The 18,539-nt window shown below is 38.0% G+C and overlaps 2 protein-coding genes across 2 annotated transcripts; both read right to left on the bottom strand.

Moving 5' to 3' along the window:
- Positions 1-441: 441 nt before the first annotated feature.
- Positions 442-3,552, bottom strand: LOC116300540 (doublesex and mab-3 related transcription factor 3, truncated). The gene is made up of 2 exons (XM_031709424.2): positions 2,614-3,552; positions 442-1,539 (listed from the first exon to the last, which is right to left on the bottom strand). The coding sequence occupies exons 1-2, from the start codon at positions 3,113-3,115 to the stop codon at positions 812-814; spliced, it is 1,230 nt and encodes a 409-aa protein (XP_031565284.1). The 5' UTR covers positions 3,116-3,552; the 3' UTR covers positions 442-811.
- Positions 3,553-6,567: 3,015 nt separating this feature from the next.
- Positions 6,568-8,994, bottom strand: LOC148905140 (uncharacterized). Its single transcript, XM_089040717.1, has one exon. It carries the CDS (start codon positions 8,860-8,862, stop codon positions 7,279-7,281), a length of 1,584 nt encoding a protein of 527 aa, XP_088896843.1. The 5' UTR covers positions 8,863-8,994; the 3' UTR covers positions 6,568-7,278.
- Between the last annotated feature and the right edge of the window lie 9,545 nt (positions 8,995-18,539).

The following is an 18,539-nucleotide window of genomic DNA, read 5'->3' on the forward strand; positions in this document are numbered from 1 at the left end:
AAATTTCAAAATTTATTACTCGAAGGTACACCAAACAAAGCGTTTATTTTCAATAAAAAAAAAGCTGAAACAGAAAACGATTTTAATTAACCCAGGCTTATTAAAGGAATTAATTAAAGAAGCATAAGTTTTTTGGGGCGCATGTTTTGAAAAAATGGCAGACTCATAGTTCTCAAAACCCAATTCCTTTCAATAATAAAGCTTAGTACCGTTTCTCTAAATTTAACCCTATAAAACTTGAATAAAGACGAACAAGAAATACATGTGGTTTTTCAGAATTAATATACAACAAGTTCCCCAGTACACTGCAATGCCACCTCGACCCGCAGTTTTTTCTCGACCTCGGAAAGGCTAACGGGAACTAATGCTGTTATTTTTACAAATGCTATTACAGGGAAAGAAAATCTATATCGCAACATTTTTATATAATAAAACTCGAAGCACTGTAAACCACGTTTTTACTATCTTTTCAACCTCTAACTCCAACAAAAAACTTGTCCTAAAAAGTCTCTAGGATGGTGGATCATTTTTGTTTTGTTTTACTCCTAAATTTGTCAGTGCGCAAAATTTTCGATATCTAGATATCAACCTCTAATTTATGAGACCTTCGAATTCGTTACAACTCCAGAAAAACATAAGATGCCTGAATGCGTCAACACTATCGCACTTTTATTTCGCCAATGGAGTAGTTAGGTTCCACATGAGTATGCATTATTTTCTAGGTCACATGAGAGCGACCTCAAATGTCGGAAATTTATAATAACTTTAACATATTAATTTCAAGATATGTATGTTTTAGTTTATGCTTTATTTAGGACTCTTTGAAGCATTTCCCACAAGAATAGCAAAAATTACTTGAGGCCGAGCAGGTAATCGAACACTCGGGACAAACTCGACCTACGATATTATTCATGTCGCCTAAAGATGCAGATGACTTTAGATTTTGTTCTTCGCTTGTTTTAGGACCAGTAGCACTTAGAGAGCGCGGCCTTTGATGGGAAACATATTCCAATATTGGATAAGTAAAACGAGGCTGGCTGGTAAGCAAGGAGTATGGAAGACGAACACTCGAACCATAAACTGCATTATGTGGTGCAAATGCAGAGCGCATGTTCGAACTGTATTGTACAGAAGCCGTTTCATTTTGTTTTGCTAGCAGCATTGCTTTCTCGTGGCTTGGCAGGACACATTCAATAGCTTGCAAGACGTTTCCAGGACAGCCTTTCAGGATTAACTCCAAGACACTTTGCTTTTGTGTTGGGAAAAGTCTGGAAAGTAATTCTAAAGCAGGAATATGAGCGCTATTCTTGTGAGCACCATTTTCATCATAATAGACGTCTTGACTTCTACTTGGCGGAGATACATCTTTATCTGCCACAGAGCTGTTGGAGCCACTTTCTTGAGATAAAGTGTGCTGCCTTTTTGGCAGTGGTTGATTAATACGAGGTTCTTCGTATTCGTAAAACACGTCGTCTGCTGCACCATCGGAGGGTGACTGAAATGCCGTGTCCTCGGAAAACCTTCGTTTCAAAGGAGACCCTAGATAAATGTTATAAGAAATTACAAAGTTAGTTACAGCACTTGGTCCGCGGTCACTAAATTTCGCAAGTTCATACTAATCTAGTTGTCTCGAAAAGAGTATTCTTAGACAATAAACCGACTGTGCGTCCGGTTTTAAGATTTTTCGAATGGTAACGAAATAAATGGAAACATATGTAAAATGACCGTGACGTTGGCCCAATCCAAGATCGTAAATTATTACTAAGATATGACTGGCTAATGATAAGGTTTTGCCTAATTTTGATCATGACATCCAATTCAGTCTCACGTACAACGTCTATCAAAGTATGAAAGTCAAACGCGATAAAACACCCCTGTCTGTTTATCAAACAGTACATATTAGTTATATTTCGATGCTTCGTACGTAAAATAAAAAAATGACAACTTTGTTCATGCAATACTTCATAAGTAAATTTTGCGACTCATCGATTAATAAAACAAACAAACACAAAACAAATTCTAGTGTACCTAAATCTTGCGAATAGCACTGGCAGTATATGAATGCATAATTACTATAGTTCTATCAAAATGCTTCATCGGGCCAGGAAGGTGTAACTAATGCTTTATTATTTCGTATTTTTATGTGTCCATATGGAGTTTACTTGCAATATTTATATATATTTTTTCATTTTGCTTAGATCACATGATCAAAAAACTATCTGTTAACTAAGCAGTCTTCGGTAAGTTTCTATACGACCTGTTTATAGAAATTAGGCAAACAAACGACGAAAATCTTGAATTTTCGTTAAGGAAACACATGAGCAGTACGTACACAACAAATCATAGTTTAAATATGTATCAATATTGAGGAAATTTTGCAGTGAGGACACCCGAACTGAACACTTCGAGTTTTCATTAGGTTATTATTTCCTGAACTTTCGAACTCTTTCGAACCTTATAAACACAGCATTGAGTTCAAATACACCGCGAGTGATCAAAGTAAATCTTATTTCCAATCGATTAGCTCATGAAGATATGAGTTACAGTATGCATTTTAAAAGTGACAAAAAACTCACTGTAATACGACCTATACATTAGCCGTAAAAAGCCTACCTTCTTCATTTTCTTTGGCGGCATCTTTTTCTTGGTATAAACTTGGAGTTTCATTGCTGTAGTTGAACGTGTGACTTTTATTAGCTTCTTGTCCATTTACTACTCTTCCAACGTTTGGTCTGTCAACTGAGCTTGTTCGAAAGACTAAACACGGAGAAGCTTCAGCGTATCCCACCACATCTTCTTCATCCCGTTTAAGAGCGACTTGTGCGGCCATCAAGCGTTGTCTCTCGATGATCAAACTACATTTGCTGCACGAACACTCTTTCCATTGACAATACCGTTTGTGTCCCTTTAGATACGAAACAACGCCATGGTTTCGGCACCTGGCACATCTTGGTGAACGTATTACATTTTCATCTTCTAAAGTGGAACCCGACGACATTACTGCGGTTATGGCCGTATAGTTTGCTAGCCTACTCGACTCAACTGTTAGTTTTGTAATTTGCAATTTTTTTGTGTAATAAGTGCCATACCCTAAAACTGTCACCCCTAAGCTCATGAACAGTCAATACTTTTATTGTAGTCTGTAAACAATTCACTGATAGCCGGCAGCGTTGATTGGCTCGGCTAAGCTCTCTAATCAGTACTTTACAAAACTCGGCGTACTTGTCATTGGCTTTTGTCGGCCCGTGAATAAGATTCATTCTTATGCAGATTTATTTGATTTACTCAAAAGGTAATTGTCTCTTGTCAGCCTTGGCTTTCCAATATTGGATTCAACACTTAAAAGAATCTAAGATCCCGTCTTTCTGACACGACTGTCAGCTAGCATTAGAATTGCTCTCTATAATTTGTATGTTTTTTCTCTAAACAAAACACCTAAAAGGTTTTTTTTTCTGAGGTACATGTATGGCTCTGGGACTTTACTGATATAAGACAATAGAAGAAAGCACAATCAAACGTCAATCATTGCTTTTTTCGAATACTGTAAAATCAATTCTCGGTTTTCACGTGACGTCACGAGCGGATTAAAACTTAGTGTCCGCCATATTGGTGCACAGGAAGCTCATTAGCATATGTCAAATCACACACGTGCGCTTATGTTTTGATTCGAATTATGCGATGTCCGAGGATTTACTCGTCGATATTTCAAAAAACGAAACCCAAGAACAGAAAAGAATTGAAGATACCTCTTCAATTGTCTTATCTGAATACGCCAAAAAGCTTGAAAATCACATTCGAACGAGATATTTAAAAAAAATCGAAGGTATTGGAGTCGACCCCGCGTGTTTACAAGGCGAGAAGTTAGATGCAGAATGTCTGCCACCGATCGAAGCCACCGATCTTCTCTCTTATCTTGTGCTGGAAACCAGCTTCTATACTTTAAGGCAGTTCAAGGCTTTCAAGAGTCTAGAGAGTTACAATCAAATGGTATCGGGCTTCATAACGAGCGTTCAAGGAAAAGCCATTGGAAATAAGTTCGTGGTGTTAGGAAAAGTTCGTCATTCGCAGCGAATGAATGAACCGCCAATACCAATTTGGATTATCGCTAATGGAGAAGGAACGATAATATCTGCCCACTGCCTTGGTTGCAAAGCAGGTCTAGCAGAGTGCTGCTCTCATGTAGGGAGCGTACTGTTCTATATTGAGGCGTGGAATCGTATACATGGAAAGTTGGCCTGCACAGAAGTGAAATGTACGTGGCTACTCCCAACTTACGTAAACGAAGTACCGTACGCTCAAGTTGAAGACATCAATTTTAAATCAGCTCGAAAGTTGAAAGATGAATTAGACGTTAAAATTGATGGTGTACAACCTTCGACTAGCACTCCGGTAGGGAAAACGAAGTCCGTCCCAAATGTCACCCCTACAGAAACGGATATGAAAACCTTCTTTGCAAAACTAAATGAGAGCCAAAAAAAGCCTGTCATTCTTTCTCTAGTGGCTCCTTATGCTGATCAATTTGTACTAAAAAGTCGGCGTGTTCTAACGATACCATCCCTTTACAATCATGAGAATCTGAAGCTGAACTACCCAGAGCTGTTACAAAAGTGCTGCAAAGTCGAACTATCTCTTTCTGATTCCGAGATAGAATTAATAGAACAGGAAACAAGGGATCAATCAAAAGGAACTGCGTTTTTTAAACATAGAGCTGGTCGTGTTGGGGCTTCAATGAGTTATTCTGTTGCCAATACAAATCCTGACCAACCATCTATCTCACCTATTAAAAACATTTGCTATCCACAGTTGTTTAGTGTGCAATCTAAAGCAATCAATCATGGAATCAAAAATGAAGGCAAAGCCATAGAGACTTACAACCATCTCATGTCTGCAAACCACAAAGATTTTGTACTGATAAAGTGTGGAGTTTTCATTGATAAGCAACATCCCTGGATGCATGCAACACCTGATTTCCTCTGTTCCTGCTCCTGTTGTGGTGATGGGTGTGGAGAAGTAAAGTGCCCTTACATTATTGAAAACTGGGACTTTGAAAGTTATGTGCTTAAGAAAAGTTCTTGCCTAGAGAAAGTGAATGGAATATTTCGACTAAAGAGAAAGCACCAGTATTATTACCAAGTGCAGCAACAATTGTCTATAACTGGTCGCCAATTTTGTGACTTTGTCGTGTGTGCATTCAGCGAAAACAAACCTCAAGTCTTCATTGAAAGAATTCTCCCAGAAACAAGTCACTGGGAAGCTATCGTTCCCAAAGTTACAAAAGTATGGCAGACATGCATACTACCTGAGATTCTTGCTCAATGGTATACAAGAAAACAGCACTTACCTGAAATAAAACCAGCAAACAAGTCCTCTGGTATTTGTTACTGTGGAATGCCTTCTCAAGGAAGAACTATTCACTGCAGTAACCCAAAGTGCCTAATAAAGGAATTTCACCAGACATGTTTGCATTTATCAGATTCAGTCCCTGATGTTTGGTACTGTCCTAACTGCCGCTTGCTAGCAGAATTTCAATGCAAAAAGCCAAGAAAAGCATCAAAGCCAAGTTCTACTAAGTGCACACATAATGATCAAGCTTTGAAACTGGACAGTATTTGTGTATGTGGCTCATCACCAATGATGAATGAAAGGCTTCTCAAATGTCACAGTGAAAATTGCCAAAATGGAAAGTTTTTCCATCTCCAGTGTCTGGACTATAAAAGAATGCCTAACAATAGTCAAACTACGTGGGTGTGCAGCAATTGCAAGGTGTCTCAAGCAGCCAAAGTAACTGCATCTAGTTCTATTGGTCCTACCACTTGTTCTTCTTCTTCAAAAGCCAACACTGTTAGTGCTGCATCAACAAGCCAATTAAAATGTGAAAACAGTATTCCACAAATGCAAGCAGCTAAATTGGACAAAAAGGAAAGTACAATCATTGGTAATAATGCTAGTGCTGTATCTACTAGTTATTCATCAATTATTGATTCCAGTGATGATGAATCGGATGTCGAAATAACACAAGTGACTAAAGGGGTTTTAGACAAGAGGGCTTCCCTTGGTAGCCTCAATGACAGTCATTTTGACATCATTAATTCACCTACTGGATGGCTGGACTGTACAATAATTCAGAAAGCACAAGTACATCTACAGAAAGTCAATCCTCTGATAGAGAGCTTTCAAAAAACAACCCTTGGCCCCATTAGGAACTTTGATGTTGTCACTTCAGAATTTGTTCAAATATTACATACAGGACATATGCACTGGGTCTGTATAAACTCTATTGGATGTAGACCAGGCATGGTCAACCTTATGATAGTCTCTACCATGATATCATTGCCAAAGAGGTTGAAGAACAGGTAGAGAGTTTAATGGCAGACAGCTATGTAGGCATAGAAAATGTAACAGTCCAGCAACAACTGAATGGGAGTGACTGTGGAATCTTTGCCATAGCATTTGCTACGTGTCTGGTTTATGGTTTCAGCCCACGAGACTTTACATTTGACATACCCAAAATGCGCCCACATCTGGCTCAGTGTTTGGAAATTGGTAAAATTACAATGTTTCCATCAGTTTAGAATATGTGTTTAGAACACGCTAGTGTTCACTAGCCATCATCTACTCTTTATTTGAAACAGTAATGTTGTTTTAGAAGAGCAAATGCATTAATACCATGAAAGAAATACAAAGTTGTTAATAATCATAGTAGCTATTTAGCAAATAACAGTTGGTTTCGATCCACTAGAATATTCATTACACAAAAACATATCTATACACCTATTTCATTTAAGAAAGGTTGTCATCGCTAAAGGAGAAAGGTGATAGGTTATTCATAGTTCCAACAATCACTTGTTTTTTTTTTGTTTTTTTTTAATGAGTTTTGAGATATCCAGTGTTGTTTGTAGCCTGAAAGAACTTTAAAGGCTTTGATTATTTGCGTTTATTTTCATATATTACACCTTCGAATCGACTATTGCCTTTGGCAGTGACAACTGTTTTTTTGAAATAGGTGATACAAAAGACCACTATATTCTATTGTGCTTTAAATGCAACAAAATAGTAGTAAATTTGAGAATTAATAATAAACAATTAAGATACACTAGTTTTCATCAGCAATGTCCAAAAATAAAATAGCTACTCTGACAGGAACAAAGCAGAAAAATATTTCTTGTGTCACCAATACATTATGACATTTTGAATACAAGAATATCCTGGTATTTCATTTTTATCTTTATAAATAAATTCAAATTCTCAAATTTTGGTAATAATTAGTATGTTTATAATCTAGTCAAATGGAATGATTGGTGGACAAAGGTTAACAAGACCAGAACACACCCTTAAAATGATATCAATGACTGGTACCTGTTCCTTATTGCTCATGAGAAAGTCAGTGCTCAGTGTCCCTTTCAGAATTGTGTACTTGCACCTCAGCAAACCGATTACCCTCTCCACATGAATTCTGACATTTGCAATTCCTCGGGTGTTCTCAACATCGATGGGGTCCAGCTGGCTCTTCCCCTTAGTAAACGCTGGTATAACAAGCTCTGCTCTCTTGAATGCCACACTTTCATGAACTGTAAATCCCCTGTCGGCCATTACTAGATCACCAGGCACAAGTTTATTTAAAATACCACAGTTTTCAGTGAGGAGCTTATCAGATGTTCTGCCACCCCAGGCCTTTGATACAAAGGAAATGGTGCCTTGTGGAGTGATTCCAATTAATACCTTTACAGTGTTGTGGTGTTTGTAGGAGCTGAAGGTCTGGGCTCTTGCCAGCAGGTTGGTAGGCCTTTCTATGAAGACCTCAAAACAATCAATAATCACTGTTGTCTTCTTTCCAAACGAAAACTCGAAGCATTGAGGCATTGTTCTCCATAGTTCATCCCGCTCAGGCCAATATATTAGTTGAGAGAGTCGTATGTCCATGATTGTTATCCAGGTAAAAAATATCCTGGAGACAGTTGGTGCAGACACTTCAAAACGGTATGCAAGATCCAAGTATGGCACATTAAGTCGGAGTTTCATCAAGACCATGACAAGTTCCTGGAACTTCGTTAAGCTCAACGACTTTCTTGCCACATGAGGGGCTACATGTTCATATACAGCTTGTAAAATAGTAGCTGAAGGCAATCCAGTGTAAAATAGTACCTTCCCATCTTCCAGCATATCTTCGCGATCGAAAGGGGCTTTCTTTGGCTGAGAAAACATATAATCTAACTCCTCAGTTTGTGTGCTTGACTCGGTCATTTCTGGATTAACTTCGTTTGTTTGTGTGCTAGAGTCAGTGATCTTACAAAGTTCCTCCAGCTTCGAAGTAATCCCGTCCAATAAATCGCCATCTTGGCAGTGCAACTTTGATTTATCACTCGCTGATTGAAGGTCATTTGCGATCTGGCTGATTTCCTCAGTTAAAGAAGGAGAGTCAAAAGAAATATTGTCGATTGTAGCGCCTTCTTCATCCAGTTTCGCTACCTTTGCAGCTGACTCGAACAATGCTCTTTCCTGTTGTCTCTTCCTTCTCACTTTTGCACGTTCACTTCGCGCGGCTTGAAGATCAGAGTTTTTCTCACTTACTACTGTTTTGTTGTGTCCCAAATTTAATGTAGGCACCCAATCGACGTTAAACTTATCCCAATTGGCAGCAGGTTTTCCAGAAACGAAGTGACGGCTGCAAATTCTCCCACTGTTGATGATTTCTTCGGATAACCCAACCCTACTAATGGCGGCCAACCACTTTCTACGTCGTTCAATCGACAGCTCTTCTGCCTCCTCTCCTTGACTTTTTTTAACCGATGGAACACGAAAGAGGGAAATTCCCTTATCACGAACACTCCTGGTATGACAATTTACCATTAAACAAAGAACCATTATAGAAAATGTGCTGAAAATATTGACTTTTAGTCGCTCGATTGTGATGAATCTCTTTTGTTTACACTATGTTGTGCACCAATATGGCGGTTAGCAACCGTTGTCATGCACCAAGTCACGTGGGTGAAAACCGAGAATATACTCTCAATATACTCAGACATAATACATATACCTTTTAAGCCAGGGTCTTTTTTCTTAACAGAATTGATTGATATAATCTCTTGAAATATCTTTTTCTTTGTTTTTGTACGCTCAAAAAAACTCAGAAAAACAGAATAAGATGACATACTGGAATATATCATTTGAGGGTTCCTCTGTTGTAGCTGTGTGGTTAGGTTAAACACACCATACCTATGGTGGCCCACTTATTAATAAAAGTAGTAGTTTTACACTACACTTTACTCGCCAGTTTAATCAGTGTTTAATAAGTTATTTTATGACAAAACCGAAGAGAAAAAAACCACGCGAAACAATGACTCCAAACATATCCACCAAGTCAGTTCCAGGACGTTTGGCTATATACAAACGACAAACATACTGCCAAAATTACAGACAATGGTGTCCAGGTGTTTTCAGCGACTCGGAAATATCACAATTCTATTTGAATTTGCCCAATCTTGGCGAATTATCAAGACAATCTAGTTTCCACGTGATCTTTAGTCTTGTGATGTGGATTATTTAAAAAAATGAATTTGAGAAACTCTGAGAACGCAGCCAAAATAATGCATCTGTGCCCGTATTTGAGTTACTGGATTCGAGCTAGGATGCAAGCTATTTGAATCCTGACTTTGCTTTAGTATTTCTCTACGCTTATTATCCTCTATATTCGTTGCTTGGTCAAATTTGGACTATCACTGTACGCTGTCACTTCAAAACTTCCAAACGCTTTAGTGTAGAGCTGAGACATGTAGGGTAGACTTCGTGCACCCAACTTGAACTCTGGTTGTCGGACTGCACGCAGGCTTCTTGAGGGCCGCTATGTATTCTTAAAGGATCAACCTGAACTAGACGCATAGTGCAAGCGAATATGCCAACATACCCATGTATACCTACATCCAGGCTTACAACACCTCGAGTTGAACTGAAAAAATGCAAACAGATATGATATATCGTACCCAACTGTATGGTGTGTAGTATAATTGCTTCGGAGTTCTCGCCCCATGTAAGGGAATCCGGAATCCGGAATCCACGCGGAAATTTTAGGCTTTGGAATCCGGAATCCAGCACTCTGGAATTCGGAATCCAGGCCTGAGTTCCACTGAACAAAAGAGCGAACATGCTAACCAAGGGACTCGCGACATTCTATGTTTTGTATACGCCCCATATAGCTGAATACACCGTCTGTCCCGTGTTCCACAACGGACTCCCAAATTATTTGTCGGACGATTTAGAAGAATGTATTCTTGCTTTACCTACTCATCCCGAAGCCCTTACAACAAGTAACTGATCTTATCCTACTCTACGAAGGCAGAATTACACCCGACAACCAATCTATTCAATGAATCTGCTTTTATGAGAACCACATTAAAGCTGCACGACTCAGGTACTGCCTGATCCAAACACATGTAGTGTGTGTGAGTGAGAAGTGTCCCCAATTAGTGCGAAAGCGCTAGAATAACTACACACTTAAATAAAGACGTTTTGTTTTAATTATTTATGTAATGATCATCTTAAAAGTTAGCGGAGTTTGTGCTCAAGTGCTCATATGTAGGACCAACAGACTGAAGAACAGCATATATAGTATAATTAGAATATATATGGCAAGATCCAGAACGTTTCTCTTCATGTTTATCAGATATAACTCAGTGTTTTCCTTATTAGTTAATTATATTTTATCAAACAGTCGCCCTTGGTGTACTGAAAGGTAAAATACCAAGTTTCTTTGTTTATTATTTTTATTTATCTATTTTATTTATTACCTTTACAACTAGTTATGGGAAAACAAAAACATACGGAAAAAACTAGTTTAGGGTATGTGAGTGGGTTCATGTGTGAGTGTTTGAATGACAAAGCTAAATAAATAGATAAATGAATAAATAAATAAATAAATAAATAAGAAATATAAACAAATACTGAGCAATAAAAACTTGCATGATTCAAATGTCGTGGATCTGAGCGGCATTTTAGAACAGTATAGGTCTTCCTAGTGTTTCTTCAGCTATTCGCGGCGGTCTTAGTATGCGTGTATAAGAAACCATTTATTAGCATGAATACGCTCTGCTTGCGCCTCTACCAATAGCAAAAGAACAACCCCGACCAAAAGTGTTTTGTTGCCCACGTTTTCATTCAATTCATTCTTTTCCATATTATCATCATTATTTGAACAGTTAAGTCAGATCTACCATAATTGCGTTTCCCGACTTATGGCAGTCAGCCAAAGTTTACGACTTTCTTGCGGCCATTTTAGTTTTGGCCAGAAATGACAAATAGTATCCCGCAATTAGTGTATGTTCTAAAGTTTATTTGCGTGCTCCTCCTCACGAACGCCGGGTTTGTGTACTAATGCTTTTCCCTTCGCTCCAGGCAAAGTTTGTACGTTTTTGTTGTATGCTATAAAGTTTATTACACGTGCTTCGCCTCGCAAACGTCGGTTTTGTGCATTGCTTTGCATTCTTGGTTTCCCAAAACGTTGCACGTTGTGTTCATGGAAGTTGCATGATACAGATTATTATACGTGCTTCGCCCCACAAGCATCGAGATTGGGCAGTGCTTTGTTCTGGGTTCCCCGAACCTTCCATAATCTATATATATCTGTGTATTGAGTTGTATCAAGTTTTTTAGATTTGTTTACAGCTAGAATTTATTTCTTATCGTTGTATTTTTATGTCCTGCTTTAACATGTAGGTTGTCCATTGCGGGTTTGTGAAAATACAGCATATATATATTTACACAAAATTTGCTCTGTACTAACTAACATGTTTCTTAAGCTTTAGATTTTGTTTTACGCTGTCATTTCGGTTTCGTTTTTTCATCATAGCTTGAATTATATGCGTTTTTTGGTTTTTAATTCTATGCACTACACTTCGGTATGCTGCCCACGTGAAATTTTGGCCGTGTTTTGGCAACCAGCTGTTAAACTAGACTGCGAGCGGTCCCACTTTTCTCTCCAAATTCGCTAAGCATCTTGGTAGTTGGAGTGAAATGACGCCATCATACAAACCTCCTATTACTAGTATTATAACGGCTCCGCCGTACACTGCTCGTCCCTCGTCCCTTACGGACTTGGTCGGTGAGATAGGAACGCGCACATTTATCAGTCTAAAAATCCAAAATGGCGACTGAAAGGTACGAAAGAGATTAAAAAACGCGCTAAAAATAAGCAGAAATCATTCTGCCGTGCTCCCTTGGTGAAATCTTACTTGCAAATCAAATCTAAATGAATATTTATGGCAAAGGATTGTTTTCCAGCAGAGCGAAAACTGATCGTAGCATTCCAGTCAAACCTTAAAATTCTCGACTGTTGTTTAGTTTTGGCGAATTTGTTCAAAATGATCAACGATCGATCGAGAGCACATTCGACCTCAAGTCCACATCAAAGAACATTAGGGGCTCTTACGTTCTAGGCAAAATCAACAGATAAAATGTTCCATGCATGTTGTCGGTGTTGATAATACAATACGGTTGTTCAAAATCGTCCCAAATACTGAATCCAACGAAAAACACACACGATAAATTGCCTTTGATATCTCAATGACATTGTAGTACGTACTTTTAATTCAAAATTATTTCGATAACACCAAAAAAAATAAAACCTATCAGGCAGTCGGAATGTAAACATCTCCTATGCTGGCGCCAAAAGTGACGAGGATTTGACAAGTGTGAGAAAGTCAGTTTTGTCTGCAGTCCCTACTTTTCCTCTCCATTCTCCCCGCTCCAATCTCCGCGCGCTTCCACAGGAATCCCAACTATAACACTAGTCAGGCAATATAGCGTATCTTAATAGACAAAAAAAAAAAAAAAAAAAATAGCGCGCAATTAATTCTCCCTTCGTAACACGCGCGCTCCTAGCAACTGGTACATTTAACTATAGCACGCGCACATTGTTATGTTGCGTGTTTCTTGTAAAACTGTCACAACCGTTTGCCTTGATGAAGAGCAAGATGCTCGAAAGCTTGGCTTGATTTATAATTAAAAAGCTGATGAATCATAACTATCATGAAGATATGAGTATTTTGCGTTTAAAAGTAGCCGTGTTTGGGCAAGGGACCGTGGGTCGGCAAGAGAGATTTAAGTTTTGCGAATTTTAAAATACAGTAGTTTTGTGTAGGCCAGGAGTCGGGGTTAGCTATGAGCCCTAATTCGGCAAGGAGCCGTGGGCCGTAGCTCGACAAACAAAATTTAAGTGTGTGGTGTTTTTAAGCAGACGTATGTCGGCAACACGGCAAGGAACCGTTTGTCGACATGGAGGCGTGGGCCAGCAAGGAACCAGGAGCCGTCGATGCGTCGGCAAGTCCATCAAACATTAAAATTGTTGTCAAGATAGACTAGAAATGACTCGTTAGCAATGATTGTTTTGTATGTTCAAGTTTAATTACGCTTCTGCTTTCAATCTTTTTTTATCATATAATTGGATGGAGAAAAAGTAAATAAATAATTCTGATGTCGCCACCACGGAAACCAGTTCTGATTTTTCGGTGCGTGATAAGGGCCCTATTTTCTTTAAGGTCTCTGCAATTAGTGCAAGCCAGTTGGTCTCTTTTTCATATAAGTGCTTTATTATGGTTTTTTCTAGCCCCGTCGATCCCGCCCCCTTGCCTGCTGTGACGGACCGTTTCCTTCCTTTTCCTTCAGTAAGACAAGCGTGTCAAATGCCACGTTAAGAGATGCCAGGACAAGAAGTTTTCTTCTCTCATTTATGCTCTCCTGATCTAAATCCTGGATTTTGTTACCCATTGCTTGCACACCTTATTACGTTAGTGCGCATGTTCCGAACTATTTTCACGTGCCCTAAATGCTTCGTGGCGTTTATCGGTGAAAGCGGCATTCAAAAAATCGTCGAACGATTTTTTTCTAAATGAAGTCACTAAAAAATGTATCTTTTACAAATAGTCTCCTTTAATTTCATATGCATTGAAGGGTTTTAAGGCAGTCAAATAAAAATAAGTACGCTTACAACTATTTTCGCTCACGGCTGCTTGTTGATTATTCACGCTTGCCTCGTCGTGTGCTGTGCCGGTTGTGAGCTTTCACCGATATTTTCTATCGCTTTTGACAACAAATGGGGTCATTTAGCTTCATATCAAAAAATCCATAACGTTAGAAAGAAAGTCACAATTTGATTCATACGCAATAAGGACAGTGTCTATATACGTACCTATATTCTAGCTACTAAAAATATTGAATCCACTAAATTAAAGTCCCGATTTTGAGGGTATAAAGTTGACACGCTGGAAATAATAGTAAAAGTCCATGAAAATATTCATCGCGTAATATTTGGAAAACGCTCTCATACATTTCTTTCATATATTGCAATATGTTGGGTGCCTTGATGAACACTATCGACTGGTGCAAGTCGCTTTGAAAGTTTAGGTCTAGTTTTCGAGAAAATAAGCGGTAAACGATTTCTATGATGTCATCATTACGTCATAATTAAAAGGCCGCTTTAAACTAATTTATCATTTTTGAAACCTTTAATCCTTTCCTGAAATTGTGTGAAAAGTGCTTGCAAATCGAGTTATTCAAGACGAAGTTGTAGCCGTTTCAATGTGGCTAGGTGTGCCAGACCAAAACTACCCAGAGCCTCCTTAACTCTTTTCCGCTCTAGCATGTCAATTTTGAGAGGGTGCCTATGAATGTCCTAACTAGTCGGATTACTGACGCTCACAACTGTCACGAGTCCCCTGAGCCACTTACTTTTTCGTACGTCTGTGGTACAAGGAACAACCTCCGATTGCGCATAAGTGCCACACACACATGCGTTCAAATGTCCGACTTTGCACTCTAGCTGTTCTTCAAAATTAAATATATAGATAAGTCGTCAAGGCACTAGCCTCGGTTCCAGGCTACTCCTACCTAATATTCAAGTTTTTAACGATGTTTTACCTTTTACGAGAGATGGTATCAAATAAGGCTAGGTTAAAATATCTGTTATGGTCATAGACACAAGTTTAGTCACTAACAATTTTCTGCTCAAGATAGATAAAAAATTTTAAAAAGCAATCGCTGAAACGTTAAAATCGCTGTTAGGGACTCCAGTGATTTGCTATAGCAACCACAGGTTGTTAATTTTCATGTTCCATATTTCGAATACCAATATACTGCAAAGTTTGAATGACATTAATCAGCTACTCTCAGAGATATACTGAAATCTTGTTGAAAGAAACTGGAAGTTGAGAATATGACGTCATCAACTCCTAATTAATACTGTTATCATTCTGATGAGCTTACGAAAATACATAATTGGGCCTTGCGCATTATCTACCCTGGACAATCATAGAGCGAAGGCGAAGTAATCGATGGAATTTACCAAGCCGCGAGTCTTCGAGTGGCGGGGTAAATATCACCATAATCACTGAGCCTGAGGGGAATAACTATTTTAGTATTTTTAGTTTTAGACTTAAATATCAGGGAAAAGTCGTAATTCAGGATAAAAAACAGTTTAGTATTACTTCCCATGTGCAAAATTTTGGAAAACCTCATAATCACCGCTTCAGCGGTGATCATCGTCTCAGATTCACCGGTCGCTCGACCAATCACAGCTCGAGAAACTCTATATTCAAGTCTAAGATCATCCTAATTATACATATCAACGACATAAGATGCCATGGGGGAATTATATTGGAAGACAAAGGTGCGCGTGGAAAAAATGTTCTAGTTATTTTTTTATCGTTTTTTTTTTTGCTCTTTCGTATTACCGAGGAAATTACCTCACCTTGAATTTAAAAATAATTGAGTATTTAAATTTTTCGATTTCATTTTCACCATCCAATTGTGTACAAAAGAAATAAAATGGGTCCCAAAACAGAGCACTGTGGAACTCCGCAATCAGAACTACAGGTGGTTTAGATGTACCTACACACAGAAAGTCCTATCGCACAAATTGGACCTAAACCATTCAAGTGCATTTCCATATATTCCATATCCGGTAGAAAGTCTGTGAAGCAGAATATCATAATTGACGCAGTATTTTAAAACTGCCGAAAGATCGTGTAAAACAAGGATGACAGAGCAATGTTTATCAATGGCATGTAATATATCATTATGTAACCTTAATAAAGCAGTTTCAACACCACTATGGCGTTTCTATATACAGATTGGAATATTTCATGCTGTTATTTCGTTAAAGATGCTCTACCAATTGAACAGCAACAACCTTCTAAAATAACTACAGAAATAAATTTTGAATTAGAGATAGGTCTGAAGCTGAAGAACTCCTCAGGAGGCAATGATTGCTTCTTCAGGATTGGTCTAATCATAGCCTTTAATGACTTTACACACTAAATATACGCTCCACCGGTCGTAATGGACTGCATAAAAAAGTAAATAAACATTTCCTTACATTTCCTAGGATTTAGTTGCATTATTAGTCGATTAATTCGACAAGATAATGTCATAGAATAATGTGACAGGAACGTAGTCAACCAGGCACTCAGCCATTTGAGCGTAAGTCTGATCTTAGTTTTTGCCAGTTATAGCATCCTTGAATTTTAAATCTCGATAGTGTTCAACGGGTATTCCACTTACCCACATCACTATATCAAAGGATATCAAAAAACGAAGTGGTTAAACCCCTAGACTAAAGTACAGAAACTTGCAGCTACACTGACCCCCTGTATATAAGGAGCCAGCCGTCTCAAGGACCAACTTAAGTCCAATAACCTTCAATAATTACTGCCCAGATTTGCTAAACTAGATGTTCCTTTCTCATACTCATTAATAATTCATGAGGAAATCAGCCAATCAATGGGCTATTTTTGGGTCACATGATGTTACTTGAAACGATAAAGTCCTATGAAAGGACTGAATTAATTAATTTTGTTCAAGTTCTTGGACTGGATCGAAATTAATTCAGTTCAGGGACACATCTGTCCCTTAAGTCTTTCAATCCTAAACAAATAACTTTCCGAATGATTACTGAGTATGAGAAGTCATTTCAAAGCCGACAATGAGGAATGGACGGGATTTCAAGTCCTTGCAATTAGTTCCAGTCCTCGGCTGCGCCTTGGACTGGAACTAATTGCGCGGACTTGAAATCTCGTTCAGTCCTCATCGTCGGCTTTGAAATATTACGCATAAATATTGTGTTTAATAAATAAAATAGTCTTTTTTCGAGATATCTAGAGATACTTATATTGATTTGTGAATACTGAAATAACAAGACAATCTCTATAGTACTAGTTGCTTTCTCATCTATTATGCACGCAACCGCTAAAACCTAATTGCGAAAAAAAAAATGCTTTTGAAATATTAATGTCATAATGTTCACGCCGTTTGAAATAATCTATCATACGTCATAGAAGCCTTACGATAAATGGACAAATAAAAATAATTTGATTGTGTTTCTGTTCTAGATCCCCGTGGTTACATATAATATGTAAACCTTTTATCTTATCACCGATTCACTCCATGATGGCCAAGAAGTGACTGAATTTTGCACGCCAAAGTCTGTGCTCAGCATAACTTATTAGTTTGCGGTAAGACTAAAAATAACACAAGTTGCTGCCATGGTTTTTCACCATCCAATTCACCTGTTTTGCAAATACAAGACTTTGTTTGGATATAAAGTGAATGTTTTCTCCCAGACTAGTAAATGAGACCGCCTAACGTCCTATACGACTGGAAACTATGAACTCGACCTTTACATTTCTAAACCTGGCCAGAAATGTTTACCATTCACAATCAAACAATTACATCGTACTCGTAAAATATTTAATACTCGCGGATACGGAGTTCTTATCACGCAATGAATTATTTCGGATGGCAAACAGGTTTTTTTATGCTCTTCTCTTTAATTTAGTGACTTTATTAATCTTAACTGAAGAATCGAAAGTTTATTGAAAGCATCATCTTACAACAAATAAAAATGGTATCATTTAACGAGAAAGGGTGAATATTCGGTCATCGTTGGTTGGTAAGCCATTGTAACTAGCGAAATCTACTTTAGCCTTTGATTCCAATGAATTAGAGCTGAGAGGGAGAATATAAAATGCCAACAAAATTTATTCACTAGTCAGTTATCAATCATTATTTTTAGTCAAAACTAGTGGAAGAAATTAAAAATAGAAATAAAAGGAAATTGTGAGTTTGTTTTTCTGCTTTCTTAATTATTCTTTTTCCTTGGTTCAGTGTGGACAAAGCGGATTGCAATGGCATTGGCAAACATCCTGTATGTGATCAAAAACGGTGGTAAATGTCGTTCCGCAGCTATAAAGGACATGGAGAAAGGAAATTACACACACACACGCTCACTCGCACACACACAAACACAGAATTATCAGAACCACAAATACGGTCATTTTGCGATACCGATCAAATAAAAAGTTTTATGAACAAATCAATTTGTTATATCCATGTCATTTTCAATTTTTCGGTTGATATGACAAATGCAAATGAGAAAACACTTTAAGTTAAATAGAATATGCTAGAAGGAATATTTTCATCGAAAAGATATAGGATTTTCAACATCGCATCGCTTACAATTTGTAAGCGTTCAATTGCCCTTTTTTGTAATTTTTTCA

Source organism: Actinia tenebrosa, unplaced genomic scaffold (genome assembly GCF_029948245.1).
Source record: "Actinia tenebrosa isolate PJP-AT-01 unplaced genomic scaffold, QUT_ActTen_1.0 PGA_scaffold8__29_contigs__length_14323225, whole genome shotgun sequence".
NCBI lineage: Eukaryota > Metazoa > Cnidaria > Anthozoa > Actiniaria > Actiniidae > Actinia > Actinia tenebrosa.

Excerpts from the sequence above, each read along its gene's own strand:
- LOC116300540 (XM_031709424.2), bottom strand. The coding sequence starts at position 3,115 with ATGAGCTTAGGGGTGACAGTTTTAGGGTATGGCACTTATTACACAAAA. Across the intron at positions 1,540-2,613 it reads CGCCAAAGAAAATGAAGAAG|GGTCTCCTTTGAAACGAAGG; the intron begins GTAGGCTTTTTA and ends ACATTTATCTAG.
- LOC148905140 (XM_089040717.1), bottom strand. The coding sequence starts at position 8,862 with ATGGTTCTTTGTTTAATGGTAAATTGTCATACCAGGAGTGTTCGTGAT.